Below are 26247 nucleotides of genomic sequence, written 5' to 3' on the forward strand. Positions count from 1 at the left end.
GTTTCCAGGGATATCAGGAGTGAATGACATCCCTGTTTCCGTCAAGTGAGGTTAATAATATGAATGTCTGAATATGATGTTGGTTCTGAGGTACAAATGATTGCCAAAGAAATCCAAAATCCAAAAAGGTGTAGCCTGAGAGGTATCAATACTAATCTATGCTATCTACATTTTTCTTGGAAAGATAAAAAAGCCACTAATTAATATAGAGATGTTGGGGTTTGATGAATGTATATAACATCTGCATGGAAATCAAATTGGGGTTAGGAGGAAGAGAAGGCTATTAGAATAAAAATAAAAAATGATGCATATAGACACCTGTAGAGTTGGCCATGGAATGGTTGATGGGTTGGGTCAACTCATAGAAGGCTTGGTATGTCCCAAAAATACACCCCAAAAGGCCCAGGATGCTGATCATGATGTCCTTTGCAATGGTGGCATAGCTTATGTCCTCAGAGTAAAAGGTGATGATCTCCAGGAGCGGGGGGATGATGAGGGCCAGGGCACTGCTGCACACAGAGCCCACCAGGGAGATGACCAGGTCCAGGCGGGGGATGAGGATGGCTGAGACACCTGCAGCAAGAAGAAACATTTAGAATCACTAATCATCCCTGCCGGAAGTGCAAAAACAAACCATTACTTTGGAGCACAAGAGCTTCACAGGTGAGTGAGAAGTGGTTTGGAGAGGCAGGCAGGAGCCCCCTGTGGCTTACATAACAGTTCAGGTACCACAGCTCCTGACTCCGACCCGTCTTCACTGCTGACACAGATGCCCCTTTTGTATTTTATCTATTGGATTTTTCATACATAATCTTTATTGGAAGATCTACTCTACCACTTAGCTATCATAACCTCTTCATTGTAGAGATGGGGAAATCTAGAGCTCTAAAGGGAACAGGACTTGCTTTAACTCACACAGAGCTGTGAGGAGAATCCTTGGAATGCCTCGCCGAAATTTCTTTCCAGAGGGAAAAAAACTCAAATTATCAAAATTCAAGATGAAAAAAGAAATATCACCACAGACATTACTGAAATCCAGAGCAGGAACTATTTCTGTAAAATCCTGAAGATATGGACAAATTTCTAGAGACATCTGACTTAACCAATATGAACCAGGAGGATATAGAAAACTTAAACAGTTGAATATCAAGTAATAAACTTGAAGCAGCTATCAAAATGAGGGGAGGGGAGGGCAGGGGATAGGGGAAGGAAAAATGGTAGGAAAAAAAAACCTTCAAACATAGAAAACCCCAGGACTGGATGAATTTTCAGCCCAGGTCTAAAAGACCCTTCAAAAACTAATAGCAATCCTCCTCAAATTAATCCATGACATGGAAAAGGACAAAACACTGCAAAACTCATTCTATGAAGCCAGTACCAAAACCAGACAAAGACACATCAAGAAACAAAACTTCAGACTGATATCCTTGATGAACATAGATGCAAAAATTTTAAATAAAATATTGGCAAGCCACATACAAAGACACAGTAAAAAATAATCAAGCGGGTTTCATCCCAGGAATGCCAACTTGATTCAACATATGCAAATCGATAAAAATAATTCACCACGTAAACAGAATTAAGGACAAGAATCACAATTATCTTAATAGATGAAGAAAAGCATTTGACAAAGTAAAGCAGCCACTCATGTTTAAAACACTGAAAAACTAGGGATAGAAGGAACTTACTTTGACATTGTAAAGAGTATATACGACAAACCCAATGCCAACATTATTCTGAGTGGAGAAAAACTAAAAACATTTCCTCTAAAAGGTGGAATAAGAAAAGGACACCCACTTTTACCACTCCTATCCAACATAGTCCTTGAAACTCTAGCCAGAGCAAATAGATGAGAGAAGGAAATTAAAGGGATATGAGTAGGAAAAGAAGAGCTCAAATTATCTCTGCTTTCCAGGGATCTGACCCTATATTCAGTCCAACTCTACCAGAAGATTTACAGAAAAAAACTCTACCAGAAGATTTACAGAACTAGCTCATAAATGAATTCAGCAAAGTAGCAGGATACAAAATCAATATGCTTAAATCAATTATGTTCCTATAGTCCAATGATGAATCTGCTGAAAAAGAAATTAGGAAAACTATCCCACTCACAATAGCCTCAAAACAAACAACAACAACAACAAAAACAACTTGAGAATCAATCTAACAAAAAAGACAAAAGACCTCTACAATGAAATCTATAGAACAGTAAAGAACAAAATTGAAGTAGTCCTTAGAAGAATGAAAGACCACCCTTGTTCTTGAAGAGGCAGAATTAATATTGTCAAAACGACCATAGTACCAAAAGCAATATACAAATTCAATGCAATTTCCATCAAAATTCCAATGACATTCTTCACAGAAATAGAAAAAAAAAAAAAAAAGTCATGAAATTCATTTGGAAAAAACAAGAGGCCCAGAATAGCCAAATGAATCCTTAGCAAGAGAAGTGAAGCAGGAGCCATCACAATACCAGACTTTGAATTATACTACAGACCTATAGTAACAAAAACAGTATGGTACTGGCACCAAAACAGGCATGAAGACCAATGGAATAGAACAGAGGAACAGAGACAAACCCACATAAATTACAGTTATCTCATACTAGACCGAAGTGCCAGTAACATACAGTAAAGAAAAGATAGCCTTTTCAACAAAATGGTGCTGGGAGAACCAAAAATCTATATGTAGTAGAATGAAATTAAACCCTCTCTCTCACCCTGCACAAAACTCAACTCAAAGTGAACCAAAGACCTAGGAACTGGACCAGAAATTCTACATCTGCTGAAAGGAAATGTAGGACCAACAATCTAACATGTTGGCTCAGGAACAAACTTCCTTAACAAGATTTCTTAAGTGCAAGAAGTAAAATTAAAAGTCAATAAATGGAATGACATCAAATTACAAAGTTTCTTCACAGCAAAGGAAACAATAAAGAGTGTGAAGAGAGAGCCCACAGAATGGGAGAAAATCTTTCCTACCTGCCCTTCAGATAGGACATTAATTAATTAATACCAAGATATACAAAGAACTCAAAAAACCTAACACCAAAAAAACACACAGATAACCAAATCGATAAATGGGCAAAGGAAAGACACTTCTCAAAAGAAAAAATATGGACAGTCAACATCTCAGCAATTAGAGAAATGCAAATTAAAACTACACTGAAATTTCATCTCACTCCAATCAGAATGGCAATTATCAAAAATACAAGCACCAGGCACCAGGCACAGAACCAATAAAAAAAAAACAATAAAAAAAAAAAGTCACCACAATGAAATATCACCTCACACTGGTTAGGGTGGCTAACAGACAACAGATAGCCAGTGTTGGTGAGGAGGTGGAGAAAAGGGAATTCCTGTGTACTGTTGTAAATTAACTTAGTCACTATGGAAATCAGTATCAAGTTGCCTCAGAAGAATTTAAATTACTTTATAATTATATGAATATAATTATATAAACATATAAATATTTAAAACCCAGCAATCCCCCTTCTTGGCATGTGTGAAGGAATGGAAATCAATATGTCAAAGCAATATCTGCACTGTCCTGTTCATTGCAACGTTTTTCACGTAACCCTGCCATAGAATAAAGAAAATACTGCATATATACACAGTGGAATACAATCCAATCTTAAAAAGGAAACGGAAAACCCTGTCATTCGTAACAACATGGATGATCCTAGAAGATGTTATGTGAAACGAAACAAGTCAGGCACAGAAAGACACATTACATATTCTCATTAATAAGTGGAATCTAGAAAGTTAGGCTCATACAAGAAAAAGCAAGACGGTGGCTACCAGAGGTTAGGGGGTAGGAGAATAGAAGTTGTTTGGCCAAAGGACAGAGGACGAATTGCAGTTAGAAAGGAGGAACAAGTTCAAGAGATCTGCTGAATGACATGGTGATTGTAGCTAATCACAAAGTATTGTATACTTGAACATTGACAAAATAGTACTGTTTAAATATTTTCACTAAAATAATGATAAACATTTGAGCCAATGAATATGTTCATTAACTTAGTTCAGTTATACCACAGTGTGTATATATCAAAATATGTTGTATGTCATAAGCACACATAGATTTTATCAATTTAAAAAATAGCATTCTATAAACAACAACAGAAAATAAAGTCCTTTCTACTCTACTTTGCTGCTTCTCCTGTTATATTAAAAACTTGGCACACAGTAGGTGCTCAATAAGTGCTTGACTCTTATCCAGACGTCTAATCCAACTGTACCAACTACATCATAGGACTTCTGTCTAGAAGCAAGGACCGATTAAAAAAGAAAGATGGTTCTGTTGCTCTACAAATCTCAACCACTTGTTTTCCCATTCGTAAAAGGATTAGGGTTGTTAGGCAGAACAGAAAACATGAAGACAGCGTTAGCTTTCCTTTCTTCCTCTTCTTCTATAAACACTATTAAATCTCCATCTCTTATACACATAATAAATGTATATCATGGGTTTGCCAACAGGGTCCAATGTTGATAATATTTGATTGAGGAAATATGCAATTTATGTGATTTAATTTCATATAGCCATATAATTTATCTATGAACAAATTAGAGAAAAATTGTTTTGGAAAGCATCTAAACTTGCTGGATCATTCTTTTTCCTGGTGCTGGAGATGGAACCCAGGGCCTTGCATGTGCTAGGCAAGCACTCTACCACTGAGCTACACTTCCAGATTCAGTTTGCTGAACCTTTAAGAAAACATCGCCTCTTTCTGAAATTGCTCCAGTATATTGGGCATAAGAGAGACTCATAGGATCTCGCAGTTGGGAGTCCCATCCCTTTATGGTATGGTCCCTGTAAACTGTGTACCAGTGGAGGTACAGAGGAATATCAGCATCTTTCCCCGGGAGAGCTCACAATGAGGGGACAGAGAGATGTGTCCAAAGACAGCTATGCTGCCAGGTGGACAGGAGCAAGGCCTCAAGAGGTTCAGCTCTGGTCACAGTCGCCCACTGCTCAGAGCCCTCCCAGGACTCCCTGTTGCCAAAACTCCTCAGCCCAGATTGAGAGAGCTATGAGCTTAGGAGCGTCCTTCCATATGTTTGAACCTAATCTGATTTTGCCCCACTGCCTTTAGTTCTCCGGTGGACCACAGGTCAGTACAGACCTCAGGCTTGTGCACAGCCCGCTCCCTCTACGTGGCACATTCTACCCTCGTCCATCTACCTCCTACCTCTCTCTTAGGTCTTAGCCAGCATGTCCTCCACTGGAGAGGGCTGACCCCCTGACCTGCTCAGGATGTGGTGCAGGATCCTGTTAAGTATACAGGGTGTCTTCTACTTAGTTTTGACTGTCATGTGGGTACTTCATCAACGTGCCATCTTAACATTCATCACAAAGTGCTGCCATTTTTTCCTTGCAGATATTCGCAGTTCATCTCGTAAGACCCATGAGAGTCAGAGCCACATCTTCATTATTCTTTATAATGGTGAGGATGATGATGATATGATGATGATGACGAGTGGTACTGGGTATTGAACCCAGGGCTTTGCATATGCTGAGCTAAATCCCCAGTCCCATTATTCATGATTGTGTCCCTACTGTCCAGCACAATGTCAGACATGTAGGAGGTGCTCAATAAGCAGTTGTTGAATGAATGTATGAATGAATGAATGAATGAATGAATGATGACGGATTAATAAAGGAGGAAAAAGTGGCCATTTGGTATTTGCTAGAAGCAAGACTTGTCATTAGAAGACCAACTGTCTCTATCTACACTTTCCCTGATTCAGGTGGCCTGAACTCCATCTTTCTCTTCAACTCACACTCTTGTGATTGGGAACAATCTCAGAACAACACATACCCAGGTTTCTGTTGTCTGGATACAGACTGGACACTCTTGACACCTCAAGCCAAGCAAGAGTACTGTCTCTCCTCTTAGAATTCTAGTTATTTAAAGCTATGACCAGGTAGCATGTGCCTCTGCTGGACACAGGGAGGCACACAGTTTCTCCTGACCCTGTATGGAGCCTTGATTGCTCTGCTTTAAGATCTGGCTTCTGGAGGCTTTAAGACTAAACTTGCTCTCTCCCTTGTACCGTGATCCCAGAGGTGTTGGAGGACAAATCAGAAATTCCCTGGCCTTTGCTTCTCAGGGAAACAGTCCCCAGCTCTTTTGCTCATTCCTCATGGGGCATTTTTCTAATCCTCTTTCTCTGGACATGCTCCACCATATTTCCTATACACCCACAACAGCACCTAATGTGAATGAATGGGTGAATGAACGAAGATAAAGGAGAGAGGGAGGAGAAAAGAGGGCATCCCAGATGATCCCAAAGTCTTTAACAAATCAGTCCTTTGGGGTTCCCCCATAATTAAACATCCCTTTTTGATAGGGGACTTGGTTTTAATTTCTGGTAGGAAGGAATATGTCACAATGGAAGCAGACTTTAGTGCCTACCGCCTGTAATCAAGTCCCAGCTCTGTAGAGTTGTATGATGTGGCCTGTTATGTCATTTCTCTGGGCATGGCTCCCTCGATTGGTTATACCACTAGGCTGGCAGTGTTAGGTAATGCTGGCACAGTGCCAGGCACATAGTAGTGGTTGAATGATTGATACTTCTTTCCCCATAAAATCATCATATACTTTCCATAGGTAGGCAGTAGAGATTATGGAAGCATTTACTATGTGATCATTCTTTGAAACCCATTTTTCAGGCACAAAAGTTGAGACCCAGGGAGATTAAATATCTTTCCCTAGGTCACAAAGAAAGCAAGTGGCAGAGCCAGTGATGATGGGGTAGGCACCCAAGTGGCTCCTTGCCATAGTTTTGGACAAAGAGTACCTTTCATCCTACTCACAGGTCAGACAGACCAAGGCTGTGCGGACAGACAGGTCTACAAACAGGGCCCAGCTCTCTGACACCTGGGAGATGGCGAATGGGATGATGATCTCAGCTGGCACATGGAACTGGAGGGCGTAGGTGAAGAAGATGCCAACGGAGTACAGCAGCTTGACCGACTGGTACAACCTGCAGACAGATCATCATGAGGATGTGAAATGCAGTTTGGCCCCCAGGAAAGGGCAGTTTAGGTCTCACTCACTGTTCAGAAACTGGTACCTGTCAGTGAGTTACAAATCATTGTAACTGTCAGGACCACCTGGCAAACTCATTAAAAGTGCACATTTCTGCAGATTGAGTCAACTAACCCACGACCCAGGAATCTGTGACCCTCTCCTTTTAATTATTTAAAAGGTAGTCTGCAATTGGAGAATATCATGCTAAGTGAGATAAGCCAATCTCAAAAAACCAAAGGACAAATGATCTCACTGATAAGTGGATGATGACATAATGGGGGATGGGAGGGTGGCAAGAATGGAGGAAGGAAGGACTGTATAGAGGGCAAAGAGGGGTGGGAGGGGTGGGGGGGGAGGAAAAAATAACAGAATGAATCAAACAACATTACCCTATGTAAATGTATGATTACACAAATGGTATGCCTTGACTCCATGAACAAACAGAGAAACAACATGTATCCCATTTGTTTACAATAAAAAAAAGAAATAATTCAAGCCAAAACACACACACACACACACACACACACTAAAAAGGTAGTCTTCAAAGAGTAAAATTCAAGTACAACAGTCCCACAGTGAAAAGCACCCCTGCTCTTGATTCTCAGTCTCCACTTCCCCTTTCCTTAGGCAACCATTCAGAGTTGTCTTGTGCTCCCCAGAAACAATCTGGGTATATATGACCTTACACAGCATGTGGGTCCTCACATGACCCACACGTGAACATGCTACATACATGCATGGTAGCATTTCTCTGCATGCAGTGGATCCCCTTATTTTATCATTATCAAATATTTCTTGGAGTTGCCCCCTGTCAATACACATAGATCTGGCCCTTCCATTTAACAACAGTTTGGCACTCTGATCACATAGATACAATACTTTTTAAAACTAGTCACAAATTAATAAATATTCAGATTATTCTTTTGAGAATCATAATCTTTCGCCATTAATGCTGCAAAAAAAAAATACCCTTGTTTGCTTATCTATGTGCACATAATATATAACTCCAGCAGTCAGAATGATAGGTAAGTGTGTATGGGATCTTAAATTTTGACAGGTATTTCCCTCCTGCACACTTGTCCTACTGTGTGAAATTCCCTGCTCATCCAAAGCGTGTGTGAGTACATGCCAGTCTATGCCATTGTGTGTGTGTTTTCTAAACTGGCATTTCTATTATGATGGTTTTTTGAGCATCATTTCAAATGTAAGCTGGTCATATCTTATTTGCTTGTGAACTGTTGGCTTATACCCTTTTCCCATTTTTTCGTGAGTTGTTGGTGTTTCTCTTATGGGAGAGGGAAATGTGTTTAAGGCTCCCCGGATCAACCAAGTTCACATCAGCAGGCACAGAGCCTTGGTGGAGCTCAAAGCCCGTGTTTAGCTGCCTCAGAAGGAAAGGGTCCTGCCTACCTGGTTATTAGAATTTCTTCCTTCTTTTCCCCCATTATTGGGGATTGAACCTGGGGCCTCACACATAATAGTCAAAGGCTCTAACACTGAGCTACACGCCTGGCCCCTTAAAAATTAAAAAAATTAGCCAGGTATTACTAAGTTACCCAGGCTGGTCCCAAATTAATGATCCTTCTGCCTCAGTCTCCCAAATACAGGATATCTTACTTACATAAAGTAAGGCACAATGTCAGAGAAATCCCACATTGAATTTCTCATCTAGTCATTGTCACCTCACAGTGCGGTTAGTGAGCAGGTGACCTTTTTCTCGGTTTACAACCCTGGCTTTGTGGGAAATTGGTGCCTCATCACCTTATGTACCTCAGAGAGACTGAGGCTGTGGGGCTCAGCAATGACAAGAGCTAACACCCCACGAGGGCTTACTACGTGAGAAACATTTTATGTATCAAACCAACTAATGCTCATACTCACCCTGTGAGAGAGTGTGGTAGTCATTCATGGTACTCACCAAAGACTTCCAGGTACATCCCTGCCTCCTCGGAGTACCCAGGGTGGGGCGGTGTGAGCAGGAAAGACACCTGCCATTCCAGGTGGAGCTTTGCCAGCTTGGTGCCCGGTGGGTGATTCCCTGTTCTCTCTGCCATGGCAACCAGCAACACTTTGTAGAGTGGCTGTCCCATCAGCATGAGCCTCAGCCATCCCATAATACACATGCAGCTTGAGCATGCAATTTTAAAGTGTTTGTGTGTTCAGCCATTGAGATCATTACTGGAGCAGAACTTGCTCTATCCTGACTGATATAAACAGGCATAAGTATGATCCTCATTTTACAAAGGATGGAAACGGGGCTTGGAAGATCAGGTAGCTTGCCCAAGGTCACTTAAGAACCAGGATGCAAGTCCCATTAGTTGGCTTAGAAAATGTGCTCCTAAACACTGGCTGTCTTGACTGCTTGGTAACTGCATGTTTAATACTGCCATTAAAATAACAGCTAACACGGGTTGCATGCATACCACAGATCAGCCCCCAGAATATTTTTGGGACGAATGAATGATTAAATACAAGAACTCCAGACCAAGTTCCAACTGGGACACAGCAATGGCAGTGTGGTCTATATTTCAAACTGGGTGTCTGAGTAGCAGTCCGTCTGTAGGACTTCGATCATTACTTTGAGTTCTACTTTTTGTTGTTCTGGTTTTTTTTCTTCAACATTCCCAGATCATTTCTGTTCTAGGGTCTTTGCACTTTAGGATCAGACAGATTGGATTCAAGTTTCAGTTTCTCATAATGTGAACAGCGAAAATTACTTAGAGCCTCTTCAAACATCAACTTCCTTCTCTATTAAATGGAGTTAATAATAATAACGCTAACTCATAAGGTATAAATAATTAGATGAGATAGAGCACAGGGCCTACATCATCAACTTACCTATCATTATACTTAGTAGCAGCATTAACCGTTAATATCTGTTGCTAAAGATAACCCGAGGGAATGCTCATCTCTTGCTAAGGCATAAGATCCCATGCTTCTCCCTACACCTGGGGCCGGCAGAGACGTACCAGCAGTTGGGCAAGTTGAGGGTGATGCTGGCCTGGGTGTCTGACCCAAACTTCATGTAGCCTAGGACTCCCAGGCAGGTATAGAGAAAGATGACAAGGGACATCCCCAGATATAGAACGAGGGGGAAATGATGTGGATTCTTCATCTGGTTTTTGAGAGGCAGAACCTGGAGGTGAAAAGAGTTTGAAAAAGGGTAGAAAGAGATGTGGTACATGGTGTAGGTTCAGGCTTCCCCACAAGCATGACTGTCCTTCTGTGGGTGGGCTCGGAGTCAGGAAAGGCCCTTTCCAGGTGACCACAGTTTCATTTTTCTCTCCTATTTTATAGTGTCAGGAATGCCCAATTCTGTCTTTGCTGAATAGGAAATTCTTAGTCTTCAAGACATAGTGTGGTGTGTGGAGCAGAAGGAATCATGGATGCATTGCTATTCTGCACTTTTCCTAAATGCTATTAATTTAGATAGATGGAATTGCACCCTAAAGAACACTAGGGCCCATTCACTGAAACCCATCAATCTTACCATACCGACGCCTTCAAATGTGAAGATGGCTGTACCAAAGAACAGCAAAAACGTCTTCCAGTTTGCCATTAGGGGCAGGTTGCTTGGATCTGGAATGTCCTGAAAGGAAGGAGGAGGAGGGCATTGGCTTTACCATGGTATAAAAGTCATAACGAACCATGACCTGATAGAAGTTAGGTCATGCCTGACCTCAAAAGAGATAATCACATTCTACCATATATATTTATATAGCACATTTTCTTTGCCCATTCATCGTTCATTAGACATGAATTTTTTTCCAACTTTTGGCTGTGGGGAGCCATTTTATCTTTACTGTGGGAAAAGGCAGGATGTGGAGAGAAAAAGGGAATTACCCAGGTCTATTCTGCAAGTTACGGACACAGCTAAGATAAGGATTTGGGTCTCCTGTGTCTCATCCCTCCACGGCCTCTTCTCATCACTCCTCAGTGCTGTGTGGTCCACTAGCTGGAAGAGCAGCTGTGGTGGATCTAAGGGGAATGATTATTTTAATAAACTTCTGTGGTGAGTAGAACAATCGCTCCCCAGAGCTATGCAGGAAGCTGTGGGTGTCTGATGCCACATGGCAAAGGGAGGACTCAGTTTTCAGATTGAATTAAGGTTGTTGATCATCTGACCTTAACATAAGATGATCCTGGATTTCCGGGTGGGACAAGTGTCCTTAAAAGTGGAAATGGGAATCAAAAGAAGAGACAAATGGCAGCATGAGAAAGACTCAGCCTGATGTTGCCAGCTTTGAAGATGGAAGGGGCCACAGGTCAAGGCATGCAGGCAGCCTGTAGATACCAGAAAAGGCTATAGCTTCCAGAAAGGAGTGTAGCTTGCCAACACCTTGATTTTAGGCCAGGAGACCTCTAGAGCTGTAAACTAATTTGTGATGTTTTAAGCCCCTAGGTTTGTGGTCATTTGTTATAACAGCAATAGGAAAAGAAGACAACTCCAAAAACTATCAGACTCAAAGAAATGAGTGTAATGGTGGAATTCCAGGACCTGTGATGAGGCTAGACCAAGGGCCCTTGGGGCAAACTGATTGGAGGTAGTGAAAAAATTGCTTCCTGTTTACCAGTTTGTCTATAAACAGAATAAGGATGGTACTTCCAAAATAGTAGTATTGTGAAGCTCCAATAAGTTAGATATGTAAAGTGCATGGCACCAAGTAGATCAAATTCCTTTATCATACATGCATTCCTTGTCACCTACCACTGTTACAGTTTTTGTTGGTTATTAATCAGTATTAACCTCCCTAAGTGAATGTGACTTCTGTGAGAGGAGACACCCTATCTACCTGTTTTTACTTACCACTGAATCCCCAGGTCCTTGCACAATGCCTGGATCACAGGACCTATGAATTGTTGAATGACTTATTGTTATTCAATGTAACCATGCTGGTGTTGAGGAGAACCAGGATGCTGATAATGATGATGATTAGTTTTTAGAGTTTATGGAGCAGTAATGTTCCCAGATATCACTTTGGCAGGGGTTGCTCAGAGCAGGGAATGGAACTTTCTCACTGTCATCTGCCCATCATGACAATATCCCTTCCCAAGTGTCTCAGAGGCCCTAGACCCTGATGCCCTTCCTCCACGGTTTCAGGCACAGACCTGGATGATATACTCAAAGATCAGAATCATGCTCCCCAGGGTGGTGATGTTGGCCATGGTGGAGAAGACAGACAGCACCTTGAGGTTCCGGATAAACACCAACATGATCAGAAAGGGCAGGATTGTCAGCATGTAGATACGAATGTCCAGGATGGGGGTCAGCACCAGGAACTTCCTGGGCTGGCAGGTGTTGGAGGTGACATGGACTTCTTCCACTATCTGAAAGAGAATGTAGCGGAAGGCATGGCAGTTGACGACAAAACACGGGATGCCCAGCTCCAGGGCAATTTCAGAAAATCAACAGACAACATTTTAGTATAATACGTTCCAGATATTGCATAGAACCTACTCATAATAATAATATATATATATAGTAAAAAAATATATAATAAAATATACACATGAAAAATACATGACACAGTTAAACTGGAATTGCAGATAAGTAGTGATATATATATATTTATATATTCATATATAAATTATTTGTGTAATTATTAGACTATATGTTCATATAAAAATATATACAAGTATATATTTATGAAATATATAATATAATGTATATTTTCATGTATATATACATATATGCATATGTGTGTGTATATACCTATATATATATACATAAATATATATAAAATGCATTCTAGTTCAACTGAGTGTCATGTATTTTGCTGAATCTGTCAACGTGAACCAGGAACCACTAGAGTCATTAAGCCTCAAGGTCGGAGGTTACTTTTGTCAGCTAGCCCAACCTCTTCTTCCCCACCAAATGGTTTTCTTTCATACAGCCAAGGAAAGATAATTCAACACACAAGCACATCCTCTTTAACCTTAGAGAGCCCTACAAGTCAGAAAGAGCTCTGGATGTTGAGCAAAGCCTATCTACCTGCATAGTCCATCTATAATACTGGTTACAGTTCTTTGTGACTGTTAGGTATGCTCTTTCTATTTTGCAAGAGGCTGTGATTGGCATGCAATGTGTCTTAGGCAGACAACGGCAGGAAGTTAGCCACTGATTTTCCTTATTTTCAGTTAGTCAACTTCTACATGACAACTTGAGATGGTACCTAATGTAAATTTTACCAATGCTTTTCAGGCTGAAAGTTTTAAAAAGTTGCTTTGGCTTCTTTACCATCCTTTTAGAATGTGATTCCCAGGACTGAAAAAATTCTCAGTCATGATCTAATCTGGGAATGGATGAAGCTGTCTCCTCCCATGACTTAAATACTATGCTTCTGCAAATGTAGCCCTTAGCAGTAGAAGGTCTGCTTTTCTCTCCTTTTGCCCAGAAGAGGCCTCTTCACCTGTTGTAAGTTGTCTGCCATGAACATAAAATAAACACTGCAGAAGCCCAGCTGAGTGATGATCAGTAAGAAGCTAACAGTGTACCTGGGAAATAAAAAGAGGGAGATAGAATGAGAAAACAAACATTCAAGTTATTATTTATTTACTTTGGTACTGGAGGTTGAACCCAGGGGTGTTCTACCACTGAGCCACATCCCCAGCCCTTTTTTTAGTTTTTATTTTGATACAGGGTCTCACTAAGTTGCTTAGGGCCTCACTAAGTTGCTGAGACTGGTTTGGAACTTGCAGTCCTCTTGCCTCAGCCATCTGAGCCCCTGGATTACAGGCGTGCACCCCTGTGCTTGCACTAAAGTATTTTTATAGTGTATTTTTTTTAATAATTCTTTTGATGGATTTAGATTTTTTCCAATTTTTCTTCTTTTGAAAATTTCAAGTCCTGGGGAATAGTTCATATAATAGTATAATTAACATCCATATATTTGTTAAATATATAAATTGTTAAGTTTTGGCCCCAAATCTTTTCATATGTGTACATATTCATCTTCACTCAGGTACACACACACACACACACACACACACACACACACACACAAGCACACCCACAGATTTTTTTCAGAATCATTTGAAAGTCATTTGCAGATGTCATAATATTTTGACCCTAATCTCAGTATATTTTCTTAGGACTGATACCCTGAAAATGAATTTTAATATCTTCAAATACATAGTCCCTATTTTAGATATCACAATTCTCTCCAAAATATCTTTTATAACTGTTTTGATTTTTATTTTTATCTTTTTCATAGTGCTGGGGATCAAACCCAGGGCCTTGCACATGCTAGGCAATTGCTCTACCACTGAGCTATTTCCCTGGCCCTATACATTGCATTTTATTGAACTCAGTTTATAAAATTGCTTTATTCTCCTTGTCCTGTTTTTATTTTCTCCTGCAGCTGTTCATTTTTTGGTTGCTTAATATCAGATCATTTGTCCTATAGTAGATCTGTTTTCAAGTCTTCCTCTTGACATCATTTATCTTATTTATCTATCCCTGTGCTTCCTGTACACTGATATCAGTTACTTGATTAGATGAAGCTCCTTAATTTATTTTTCTGGCAAGAATGTACAGTGATTGAATGTGGTGGCACATGCCTGTAATCCTAGCCACTCTGGAGGCTGAGGCAGGAGGATGGCAAGTTCAAAGCCAGTCTCAGCAACTTAAAGAGGACCTAAGCAACTTGGTGAGACCCTGACTCTAAATAAAATACAAAAAGGGGCTGGGGATGTGGCTCAGTGGTTGAGTGCCCCTGGATTCACTCCCCAGTACCCTTCCCCCAAAAAAGGAATATACACCGTAGTGCCCTGTACGCCTCACTGTACCCCATTATGAGACACCATGTGTGATTGTCCTATGTCCACTGAGCCGTGAGGATGGTGCACTCAATAGTTAGAGTAGATGGCATCTGTGCCTTCTTCTTTTACAAAGTTTCCCACTAACTTTTCACTAAATGGCTTGAGCATCCATTAATGATTATCTACACAGAATGAACGGTTTTAATCAAGTTCTCCAGGTATCTCCTAGTACACTAAAATTACAAATCACTGGTTGAACTAATATTTTCCCAAATGTTTCCAACTCCTTCTTGATCACTGGATTTCCAAAGAAAGGGTACATGGAAGCTAGGTGAGTGGGAGCTAGATGTTCTGGATTCTAGTCTTTGATCTACCACTAACTTCCTGTGTGAACCTGAGCAACTTTATTGCCCTCTCTGAGCAACCTTGTTCTCTATATCAATAGGCATGAATCTAGTGATCTCTAAGGGCCATGCTTGCCCTAAATATCATTGAGAGTGTCATCAAAAATTGATCATGACCTACCTTCTCTGAAATTGGAGTGACTATTTTTGGGGAGGTCAGAGACCTCCTGGGATGGTGGCAGCCACCGTATTTATCCCACTACTTCCCAAAGGTCTTTGCTGGAAAAGGTTACAGTGTGAGGTTCTTGGTCATGTCCCCGCTCTGCCATTATCAATGAATGTGCCTTTGAATGTGTTAGTTTATCTCTATGAGCCTTGGTCAGCTCATTTTTCCAGGACCCTGTCTACCTCACAAGGTTGTTGAGATGATCAGAAACATTTAGTGAAAAGTCAGTGGGAAACTTTGTAAAAGAAGAAGCACAGATGCCATCTACTCTAACTATTGAGTTTTAACTTTTTATCAAGCAAGGGGACAACCTAAATATTCACCATGAGGGGAATGATCAAATAAAACTATGGTCTACATCCACACTTGGGAGCCCTAAAAAAATCAGTAGGTGGATCTACATGTCCCAATGGAAAAAAATTAGAGACATATTATTAGAACAAAAAGCAAATTTCCAAAAATGATTCTAAGTAATGTGCAATAAAATATTAAATTAATAATACATGTCCATTCACATACATATATTGATGTACATGTAGAGAAAGAAAAAGTCAAAGGGACTGTTTACTAACTAGACATCAGTGGCTACCTCTTGAGTAAAGAGTAGGGTAGGCAATGGGGCTAATAAAGATACTCTCTATCGACAGTTTCCCAAAAGAATATATTCTTTATTTTATTTTATTTTATTTTATTATTTTATTTTATTTTATTATTTTATTTTTTTATTTTGGTACCAGGGATTAAACCCAGGGGTGCTTAACCACTGAGCCACATCCCTAGCTTTTTTTATGTTTTATTTTGAGAGAGGGTCTCACTAATTGCTTAGGGCCTTGCTTAGTTGCTGAGGCTGGCCTTGAACTTATGATGCTTCTGCCTCAGCCTCCCACGTCACTGGTTATACAGGTGTGTGCCACCATGATTGACTAAGAGTATATTCACTTAAAACTTTAAAGCAGAAATAAAGAATAAAGATATGAGGCTTATCATGCTTGTCATCGTCACAATTACTTCTACATCCATGACTACTACCTTCCCCACACCGAATGGGACCTCAGCCAGGGGTTGGGGCAGGTTTCCAGGCTGTACATTGTGGCCTCTCCATAGTTCACAAAGGTCGTTTGCAGTCTAGGAGGAAAGGACAATGTGTAACTTAGAACGTTTCTGTTGGAGTTGTGATTTACTCCTGCAGTGGGTAATTATGGTGTATTTGTAGGTCAGCATAGAGTGTTCTGTTAATGTTCTCATAGTTGTATATTACACACAACTTTCGGGAGTTTTCTTTGTATCCTTTTTTCTTTTTGCAGTTATCTTTAAGAACAGACATTTAAGTGGATCTCATTGGATTTGTTCTTTTTGAATAAACACTAGTTGTGCATTGATTTAGGTCTGCCAGGCAGGAGGGAGGGCACATGGTCAGAGGGCAGAGATGGAGGCAGCAGAGAAGGTGTGGCCAGCCAGGGTTGCTGTCTTTTCTGGATTTTTCTCAGCCTTCTCATTGCCTACATGGACCAGATCCCATGCGTAGGTGATCCTCAGGCTCCTGCCCAGCACCCTGTAGGATGTGAGGTCCAGGTTCCAGAATATCTCTTTTCCCTGTCCCTTTCCCTTTCTAAGGATGGGACAGGACATGATTTAGGACTGTCCTGGTCCTGGACAGAAGCAGGTGGGAGAAGCATCAGGTTACTGAGCTCATGGATACTCAATGTGAATTTCAGAACTGCTAGGACAGAGATAGGCTCCAGACTTGATAGGAAACCAGGGTTTAAATGCAATTGCCTCATGAGCTGGAGACCTTAAGCAACTCTCTTCAGATTTCTGGGCCTCAGTTTTTCCACATGCAGACTGTTTTGAGCAGGAGACAGTGAGAGATGGATATTGGGATGTATTGGAAACACACTTTTGTTATTATCCATTATTAATATTATTATTTTTCATATTGCTCACTGAGATTGGCATTCATGCATCAATGGGGTCAGATTGCAGAGGACTGGCATATAGGAGAGTCTGAAGGTTGCAAATTCCACAGTGATACGGTAGGTGACCCAAGATAAAAGAACAGGGAGTAGAGGGGTCAGTGGCTAAACAGCAAGCACACATTTGGTTCTCAACAGGGTGGACTGGGACTCTGCTCCAGAGAATAAGAAAAGCCCAGAAGTGCCAGATATCTGATTATCAAGAAGAAAGCAGAAGGGTTTCTTTTTTTTTTTTTTTTTTCTTTAATGTGAAATCTCTAAGTTTTTAAACATTGACTTAAAAATGAAAAACTGTGGAAGTCCCCAGAAATATATCTGAAAGTCACAGCTAGCTCTTAGGCCACCATTCTGGGACATCTGCATTAGAAAAAAATGGAAGAGAAATCAAGAAAAAGTCAGAGGCCTATCAGGGGACATGATGACCCCAGTGAGCTAAGGTCACATAGTTAAGAATGAAATCGGACAAGTCTTCTGATACTGGCTCTGCCATCTCCTAGCTGTGTGGTCCTGGGCATGGCACTTAAGCCTCAACTTACTTATCTGTGAAATGGGAATAAAATAGTGCCTACTATAGAGACTTATTTATAATGAGTGATCCTTTGGATTTGAACATTGTGGATCACAACATTATTTTTTTTTTTCGTGGCAATTGTCTTTTCTTCCTGAGGTTGTTTTGCACTTAATTTAAACACATAAACGTTGTTATGATATATGTTTTCAATAACTGAAATCGTTGAAAACTATGCATTTTATGGCTAACTAGGTTTTTACTTTTATTGACTTATCTTTACAGAGGTTCACCAGGAACAAATTACCCTGACAAGGCATTAGTACTGGGGTGGGGAAATTAAAAGGAACAGAAGGCTGTCCACAAATCTTGCCCCTACATGATTGTCTTGGAGTGCCTTAGCCTCTTTTATCACTTTTGATGTTTCCTGGTAAGGGGATTTAAGCTTAGAGGGGTGTAGGAACTGGCTGAGTCTTCCAGCCGGCTAGCAGCAGAGCTGGGTCTGCTCAAGAGTCTCTTCTTGGGATTCTTTCCCACCCCCTCCACCACTTCCATTGGATCCAGAGCAGCATGGGGCCTGGAGAAATGGCCTAATTTATTGGTTCAATGGTAAAAGGAAACTCGACATCCCGATGGATGGGGTCTGCTGCTGGGGTGAGAGAGGAACAGGACCCACCTCTGAGAGAGGTGGTGAGCACAGTTCAGCAGGATGACCATGCAGTGCACTGTGAGGATCCCGATGGCCAGCAGGCTGATGGGCCCGACCTGGAGGGAGAGGAGAGGCCCAGGGCCTGATCAGTGAACTGACCACGCCCACACCCTGACCCTCCCGCGGTTGGGCACTAGGGTTCCTCGCAGAATAATGCTCTTGCTGGGGTGAGAGACAGCGCATGGATATTCTTGTCCCCCATGCTGTGCTTTGAATGCCCTTCCTGGCGTCGTTGCAAAGTGGCTGCTCCGTCTCTGCTAGGATTCTACCTGTGACACAGATCTCCCGACTCCCCTTACAACACACGCCTTTCTCATCTGCCTCCAGTTTTGCCCTCCTGTATTCTCTCATGGTGCTTTTAACGTTTTACACAGCCTCACCCTCACCTCCCCTAAGACATTTGAAGACCAAATTTCTTTTTGTGACTCGGTTCCCTTCCTCTAGTAGAGTTTATCGGCAAGGGCCCTATTGACATTTGGGGCAGATGAGTCTTTGTTTTAAGGGGCTGTCCTGAGCATGGTAGGATATTGAGCAGCATCCCCAAGCCTCTACCCATTAGGTGTCAGTAACAGTTATAGGTTGTAACAACCAAAAATGTCTAGATGTGACAGATTGATGCACAAAATATCCCCACTTGAGAATCGCTGTTGTTCTAATGTCTCTAATTTGTCAAAACTGCTTTTAAGAAGAGAGGTCAGGTATGCACCATAAACTTCCAGATGTGATCAGAAGGGCATAGAGTAATGAAGGACTCTCTCACCTCCTTTGTTCTGCATACTCCTGCCTTTATTGAAGTGCCCTGAGATAACATAATCTGTCACAAAGAAACAAATGAGGGGTAAAGAACATGACTAGACTCCAGGAGAATATAGCCTAGATGTGGCAGAGACTTTCTTGTCTTGTTTACTTTTGTATTCCTGGGGCCTAAGAATGCACATAGTAGGTTCTCAAGAAACATTTCTCAACTGGATCCTGGTCAGAAGTTCTCAGGGAGAGATGGAGAATAAAGAAATTATCTAATTCCTCTTAGTAGGCAAAACTTGAATGTATAAAAGAGTCATCTTAAAAAGCATATACCACACTGGCAAGAACAGTTCTGTGGTCCTACTACTCTTCTGCCAATGACAGAGAACCCAGAGGATTCTAAAGGGGAGAGACAGTTCAATCTCTGGGTTGGAACCCCTACATATCAGAAGTCATGTGAGGAAGTAAGGGTCTCTCTATGACTTTGTTAGACATAAGGCCACTTACCAGGCCTGGACAGAAGGAAAATCTCCCTGAAACTAAATGGAAATTGTATATTTGGTATCAATTCAATTCAATATACACTAATGTGGGCTTCCTGTGTGACAGTCTCTACAGCAGGTGCTGAGAGAAGGTCTAAAGTGAAATCAGACAGTTCTTGCCCTCAGAGCCTTCAATGAGGTGCAGGAGATAGGTATATTTAAAAAAAAAAAAAATGTTGCACCCCCATAAGTACTTTAAGAATTCCAGGTGAGGAAGATACAAGTTGTAGAAGGACAGGACAGGAGGTGAAGCAGCATCAATATTCATGATGTAACATTAATATTCATGAGGGAAGAATGAATATTCATAGAAAGAAGGCAGTTTTAGAAAGGAGGCAAATTTCCAAAGACAGAAGCAAGAGATCAGGGAACAGCCTGGCACAGGGCAGTGTGGGCTTCGAAGGAGGCACCCTTGTCCTCATGGCCGAGCCACTTTCTCTTACACCATCAAATGGTTTGAAACAGAAGTCACATGCTCAGATGCCTGTAGGGCCCTGGCTGCTGGTGTAATGTAGTCCTGGGGCCTGGGGAGGAAGTGGCAAAGTGGAGTAAGAATGAATGTGGTGGGGCCTTATGAACAGTGTCCCTTCCCCTCCAGGGATGCTCAGTTCAGTCCCAGGAGATTGATAGGTGCATTTCCTATCATAGAGGGCACCCCCAGATTGCCCACTGATCAACTGTGCAAAGGCCTTAGAGAAGCATTGCCCCTCTGCCCCATGGACCAACCAGTTCACAGCCCAAAGATGTCTCTTACCAGTAAGCCAGCATTTTTTATAGCCAGGGGAAGCCCCAGGAGTCCAGTGCCAACATTGCATTTCAACAGGTGGACCAAGGTTTGCAACAGCCTGTGGGGGAAAAGGAGGGAGACAAGAAGAGGCTGTCAGGGCGAGGGAAGGGCGGCCCAGCTCAGCCTCTGCCCAGCATTTCCGGGGTGCCAGTTGAGAAAAGGACAAAAGGAGATTATGGGCTCCCGTGCAACCCACAGTTCGGTGGAGTCTCAGATCCAGGGCTGGTGCTAGCTCAGGTGACTCAACAACTGTTTAACACACACTAGGCTTTAAAGGAAAAACTGAAGCAAAATTGCTGTCATTCGGTAGAACATTCTAGTGTTAGTTTGTTCATTCATTTATGCAATGATTTCTTTCAAGATTTATTCACTCACATGATATTTATGGAGATCTACTACACATCTAGCACCCAGACCGATGAGAAGAATTAGTAATAACTGTTTCAATTTGCAGAATATTTGTTGGCACCAGGTCACTTTTAACTTCCTTACTAGAAAAAAACATAATTATTCCCTACCATAGATGGAGTGCTTACTGGTTCTAGTTCACTCCTTCATTCATTGAATCAACCAATATTCATGGTGAAAATAAAATGAAATTTATAGATATATTTATATACATGTATATACATGTATACATACACATGTGTGTATATATATGTGTGTATGCATATATATGTCTCCATGGATTATGATATAATACATGCTATGTCTTGGATGTGGATAATTTTTTGTGTGTGGTGCTGGGAATCAAACTCAGAGCCTTGCACTTGCTAGGCAAGCTCTCAACCACTGAGCTACATTCCCAGTACAGATGTGGATAAACTTTAATAGCAATTGCTTCTGTGTCTACAGAGTATTTACCAGGTGCCCGGCAAGGTGCCAGGGTTCTAGATGTTCCTCATGTCTGTGCTCGTGGCTCTTGCCCAGGCAGCTCCAATCCTGATGTAGATTGAGGTGGACGGGTGGGAACAGGTCCATGAGAACAGAATCAAAACCAAACTTAAGTGACTGCCAGTCATGGTGGCACATTCCTGTAATCCCAGAGACTGGGGAGGTTGAGGCAGGAGGATCGGAAGTTCAAGACCAGCTTCAGCAACTTAGTGAGGTCCTAAGTAATTTAGTGAGAACCTGTATCGAAATTTTTAATAAAAAAGGGTGTTGAGGATGTGTCTCAGTGTTTAACTGCCCCTGGGTTCAATCCCTAGTACCAAAAAATAAAAAAAGTGTTCAGTGAGTATAAGGGCACTGAATTCAGAGGCAAGAGCCCTGGGTTCTGAGTTCTACTCTGATGTAGACCTACTTACTGTGTTCACTTACTACTTTGAAAGCCCCTTGGCTGCTGCCTTCCTCGGTTTCCTCATCTGCCTATGGGCCAGGGGTGCTGTAAGAAGCAGAAGAGTGATCTGATAGATCTTAGAATCCCGAAGTGCTTCCCAGGGGCAAGCAGCAGCACCCCCTGCCTTGACAGTGCTCACATGTCTGCAAGGGCCTCCTTCAAGAGAAGCAGAGCTGGACTGACGGAAAAAAGATGAACAGGCCTGACTGAAGCAGGTAAAGATGCCCTTTCCACCTAGTATGAGAAGGCACCTTGAGAAGTCACCAGAAGAGCAGAGGAACCACCCAAGGTCACACACAAGTCTGGTGGAGTCAGTTCTCATGACTCAGGATTCTGTCCCAGGTATGAGGGAGTCCAGGCAAAGGGTGAGGAGGCATCTGCACCAGGTATTGCAATACTGACCAGGGGGAAAGGGTGGGGTCATGGGAACAGGCGGGCCTGTTCCCCTCTGTGACTTCCTGAATCTTGGTTATTTCAGTCTATATACCTAAGAATAGGGTCATCTCTTGTTCACTTCTAAGAGGTAACTTTTACTTCTCCATGATAGCAATTATGGACAATATGTCAAAGCAAAATATATATATATATTTTTTCTCTTATGTCAGTTCTTTAGCAGTAATTTTTCTAAAACATATGCTTTCTCCCCACTTCCTGCCCTCCTCCCTCCCTCCATCTGCCCTTGTTCCTAGGACAGATGGCATCTTGCCCCACCTGAACCAGATGACCTGGGAAAGGTGAGACATTTTGGAGAAACTATTGCACCTTAGTCAACAACATTACACATCAAAACCTTGGAAAGTAATCGGAGGTTGGAAGCTCCACCTAGACATTTGTTTTAAAAAAGATGAACTTTATATGTTTTCTTGAAAATTGTCATTACGAAAGGAAATTCCAAAATCCCACTAATTGAAAATAGCCATACATAATGATGAGCATTTCTCTAGGCACCCCTTTTTGCTTCAAAATACACAGATTTTTATACAAGGAGAACTTGCTGGATCCTAAAATAATTTTCTTGATGAATAATACATGCTACACGTTTTTCCATATATGTACATCTCCTCCGTAACTTCTACTGACTGTATCGTATTCTACTGTAAGTTTATACCATATTTTAACCACTCTTATTGTTTCCAGATTTTCAATATTGTAATCATTGCTTCAATAAAAATGGTCATGGGTACCTATGATTTCATCAGACAAATTTATAGAAGTGATATTATTGATCAATTATACTTATTAAAAAACTAGGTAGTAAAACCTACAGTAAGAAGTCCAAAAGTTCAAACTACAATAAAAAAAAGCCTATATAAAGAAGATCCAAAAAAACTCCACTAGAAAACTTCTAGAACTAATAAATGAATTCAGCAAAGTAGCAGGATATAAAATCAATACCCATAAATCAAATGCATTTGTTTGGAAAAATAAGAGACCCAGAATAGCCAAAGCAATCCTTAGCAAGAAGAGTGAAGCAGGAGGCATCACAATACCAGACCTTAAACTACACGACAGAGTGATAGTAACAAAAACAGCATGATATTGGCACCAAAATAGACATGTATGTCAATAGAAGACACAGAGACAAACCCACATAAATACAGTTATCTCAAACCAGACAAAGGTGCCAAAAACATACATTGGAAGAAAGATAACCTACTCAATAAATGGGACTGGGAAAACTGGAAAATCATTTGTAGTAAAATGGAATTAAACCTCTATCTCACACCCTGCAAAAGTCAACTCAAAATGGATCAAAGACTTAGGCACTAGAACAGAGACCCTGCAACTACTAGAAGAAAAAGTAGGACCAAATCTCCACCATGTTGGTTTACAAACTGACTTCCTTAGCAAGACTCCTAAAGCACAAAAGGTAAAATTAAGAATCAATAAATGGGATGGATTCAAACTAAAAAGCTTCTGCTCAGCAAGGAAACAATCAAGAACATGAAGAGAGAGTCTACAGGATATATAAAGAACTCAAAACATTCAACACCAAAAAAACAAGTAACCCAATCAAAAAACGGTCTAAAGAACTGAACAGACACTTCACAAAAGAAGAAATACAATTGATCAACAAACATGAAAAAATGGTCATCATCTATAGCGATTAGAGAAATTCAAATCAGAACTACTCTAAGATTTCATTGCACCCCAGTCAGAATGGCAATTATTGAAGCACCACTAAGTGTTGGCAAGGATGTGGGGAAAAAACATTGCTGGTGAGACTACAAATTGGTGCAATCACTATGGAAAGCAGGATGGAGTTTTTTTAGAAAACTTGGAATGGAACCACCATTTGACCCAGTTATCCCACTCCTCAGTTTATACCCAAAGGACTTCAAGTCAGCATACTACAGAGATGCAGCCACATCAATGTTTATAGCAGCTCAATTCACAATAGCTAAACTATGGAACCAACCTAGATGCCTTTCAACAGATGTATGGGTAAAGAAAATGTGGTACATATACACAATGGAATATGACTCAGCCTTAAAGAAGAATGAAATTATGGCATTTGCAGGTAAATGAATGGAGCTGGAGAATATCATGCTAAGCAAAGTAAGTCAAATCCCCAAAATCAAAGGCCAAATGTTTTTTTTGATAAGTAGATGCTGATCCATAATGGAGGGAGGGTGGGTAGGGAAGAATGAAGGGACTTTGGATTAGGCAGAGGGGAGTGAAGGGAGGGGAGGGGATGTGGGAGTGGGAAGGACATTGGAATGAGACGGACATCATTACCCCTATACATGTATGATTACACTACAGGTGTGACTGCACCACATTCAGCCAGAGGGAGAAGTTGTGCTCCATTTGTGTACAATGTGTCAAAATGCATTCTACTGTCATGTGTAACTCATTAGAACCAAAAACTCTATAAATATAAAGCTCTCTCAGTCTCCCAATTCCCTTACCCAGAGGCAGCTACTGCTGCCAGTTTTGTGTGCACTTGTATGTACTTTCAATGATAGGATAAGTCACATAAGAAGTTGTGTGTTTTATATAAGTGGTATGTTAGAATTTAACATTAATCATTGCCATCTAAAAAAGTACCAATTTAATTCTTCCCTAAAGGACATTTCTGGTATTCTTATCAATGCTGGTATTCTTATCAATAGCTCATGGCTATTATAGCTCAAGGCTATTAGATAATAGCCTGATTGGCAATGAACGTCTTAGAGAAAAATTCCATGTGTCTGAGTTTGGGTAGTAAAAGTGGGACAAATATAGTGTAAGATCTAGGGGGCAGGGTACAGATGGCGGGGGTTTTGAGGAGAGGAGAGCAACCTTGAAGTGTGGAAGAAACAAAAAGCATTCAGCCTAAGACAGGAAAGTGTTGCTGGAACCCAGCAGCTCATGGTGGGAATGGCTGATCAATCTGGATTCTTTTGCAAAGGCTGGAAAGTTGGAGTGGTCCCCAGAGTCATGGGGGTCAACTTTCTTAGATTCTACAGATTTCCTCTTTCACCTATGTGCCTCCTGTTCAAGGAGCATGAGGGGATGAAGGAGGGAAAGGTAGGAGGATGTGGTCCAGAGCTGCCAAAGCAGCACTTGCATGAAGACCCGGAAGTGGGGTGTGGCCACTTACGATAGAGCATTGTCTTCCCCAGCAGAAGAGGCGTTTTCTGGGGTGATGCTGCTGCTGCTGCTGCTCTTCGAGGGGGACTTAGACCCATCATCCAAGTTCAGCTCATTGTTATAGTCCTTTCCAAGCAGCGATGTCTTCATCATGGTGGGCGGGTGGCAGAGGCTCAGGAGTCTAGTCCTGCAACAGTCTTGAATAAGCCTCTGCTGGTTTTTTCTCTGGAGAAGCCATAGCTACAGACCTGAGATGCTGGCTTCCAATTCCCAAGGGTGCCTGGCCCTGGCTGAAGGTTGAGAGTGTGAGGCAGCAGTCGCGACAGGAGAAGCTGATGTTGGTGGAGCCCCACCTGGCTCTTGGAAGGTTTACCCCTTGCAGTTGCTTGGATACCTGCCAGGAATCTTGCCTGGGCTTTTGGCCTCTCCCAGTTTAGCCCTCACGGCTATAGGGCAAAGTGAACAAGGTGACCGGGAGGAAAAAGGTACCATTTGACTGGAGGTTCTGGTGTCTGGATGTGGACCCAGACTCAGTGCACAGCTCTCTGGCAAGGAAGAAACCAGAGCTACCTCACAATGGAGGCTGCCTGGCCAATAAGCTGCTGCAGAGTCCCAGGATGCAGGGGTGATCCTGTATAGCATCATCTAGTACCAGCTTCCTGGGTAAAAATGAAGAGTGGCTTATAAGGTCCAGTCAAATGA

At 41.5% G+C, this 26247-nt stretch overlaps 1 protein-coding gene across 1 annotated transcript; it reads right to left on the reverse strand.

Moving 5' to 3' along the window:
- Nucleotides 1-283: 283 nt before the first annotated feature.
- Nucleotides 284-25698, reverse strand: Slc36a3 (solute carrier family 36 member 3). The gene is made up of 10 exons (XM_047554802.1): nt 25556-25698; nt 20598-20688; nt 18525-18613; nt 16397-16492; nt 13447-13531; nt 12146-12364; nt 10527-10625; nt 10006-10172; nt 6820-6989; nt 284-573 (listed from the first exon to the last, which is right to left on the reverse strand). The coding sequence occupies exons 1-10, from the start codon at nt 25696-25698 to the stop codon at nt 284-286; spliced, it is 1449 nt and encodes a 482-aa protein (XP_047410758.1).
- Nucleotides 25699-26247: the final 549 nt, after the last annotated feature.

This window comes from Sciurus carolinensis, chromosome 6 (genome assembly GCF_902686445.1).
Source record: "Sciurus carolinensis chromosome 6, mSciCar1.2, whole genome shotgun sequence".
In the NCBI taxonomy this organism is placed as follows: Eukaryota; Metazoa; Chordata; class Mammalia; order Rodentia; family Sciuridae; genus Sciurus; species Sciurus carolinensis.

What these genes read in the sequence shown, in the direction of transcription:
- Slc36a3 (XM_047554802.1), bottom strand. Translation starts at nt 25,698, where the DNA reads ATGATGAAGACATCGCTGCTTGGAAAGGACTATAACAATGAGCTGAAC. An exon ending in TCTTTGAGTATATCATCCAG is followed by an intron (nt 10,626 to 12,145) that starts GTCTGTGCCTGA and finishes CCTTCCTTTCAG; the next exon opens with GACATTCCAGATCCAAGCAA. An exon ending in AGCCTTGGTCTGTCTGACCT is followed by an intron (nt 574 to 6,819) that starts GTGAGTAGGATG and finishes TTCTTGCTGCAG; the next exon opens with GTGTCTCAGCCATCCTCATC.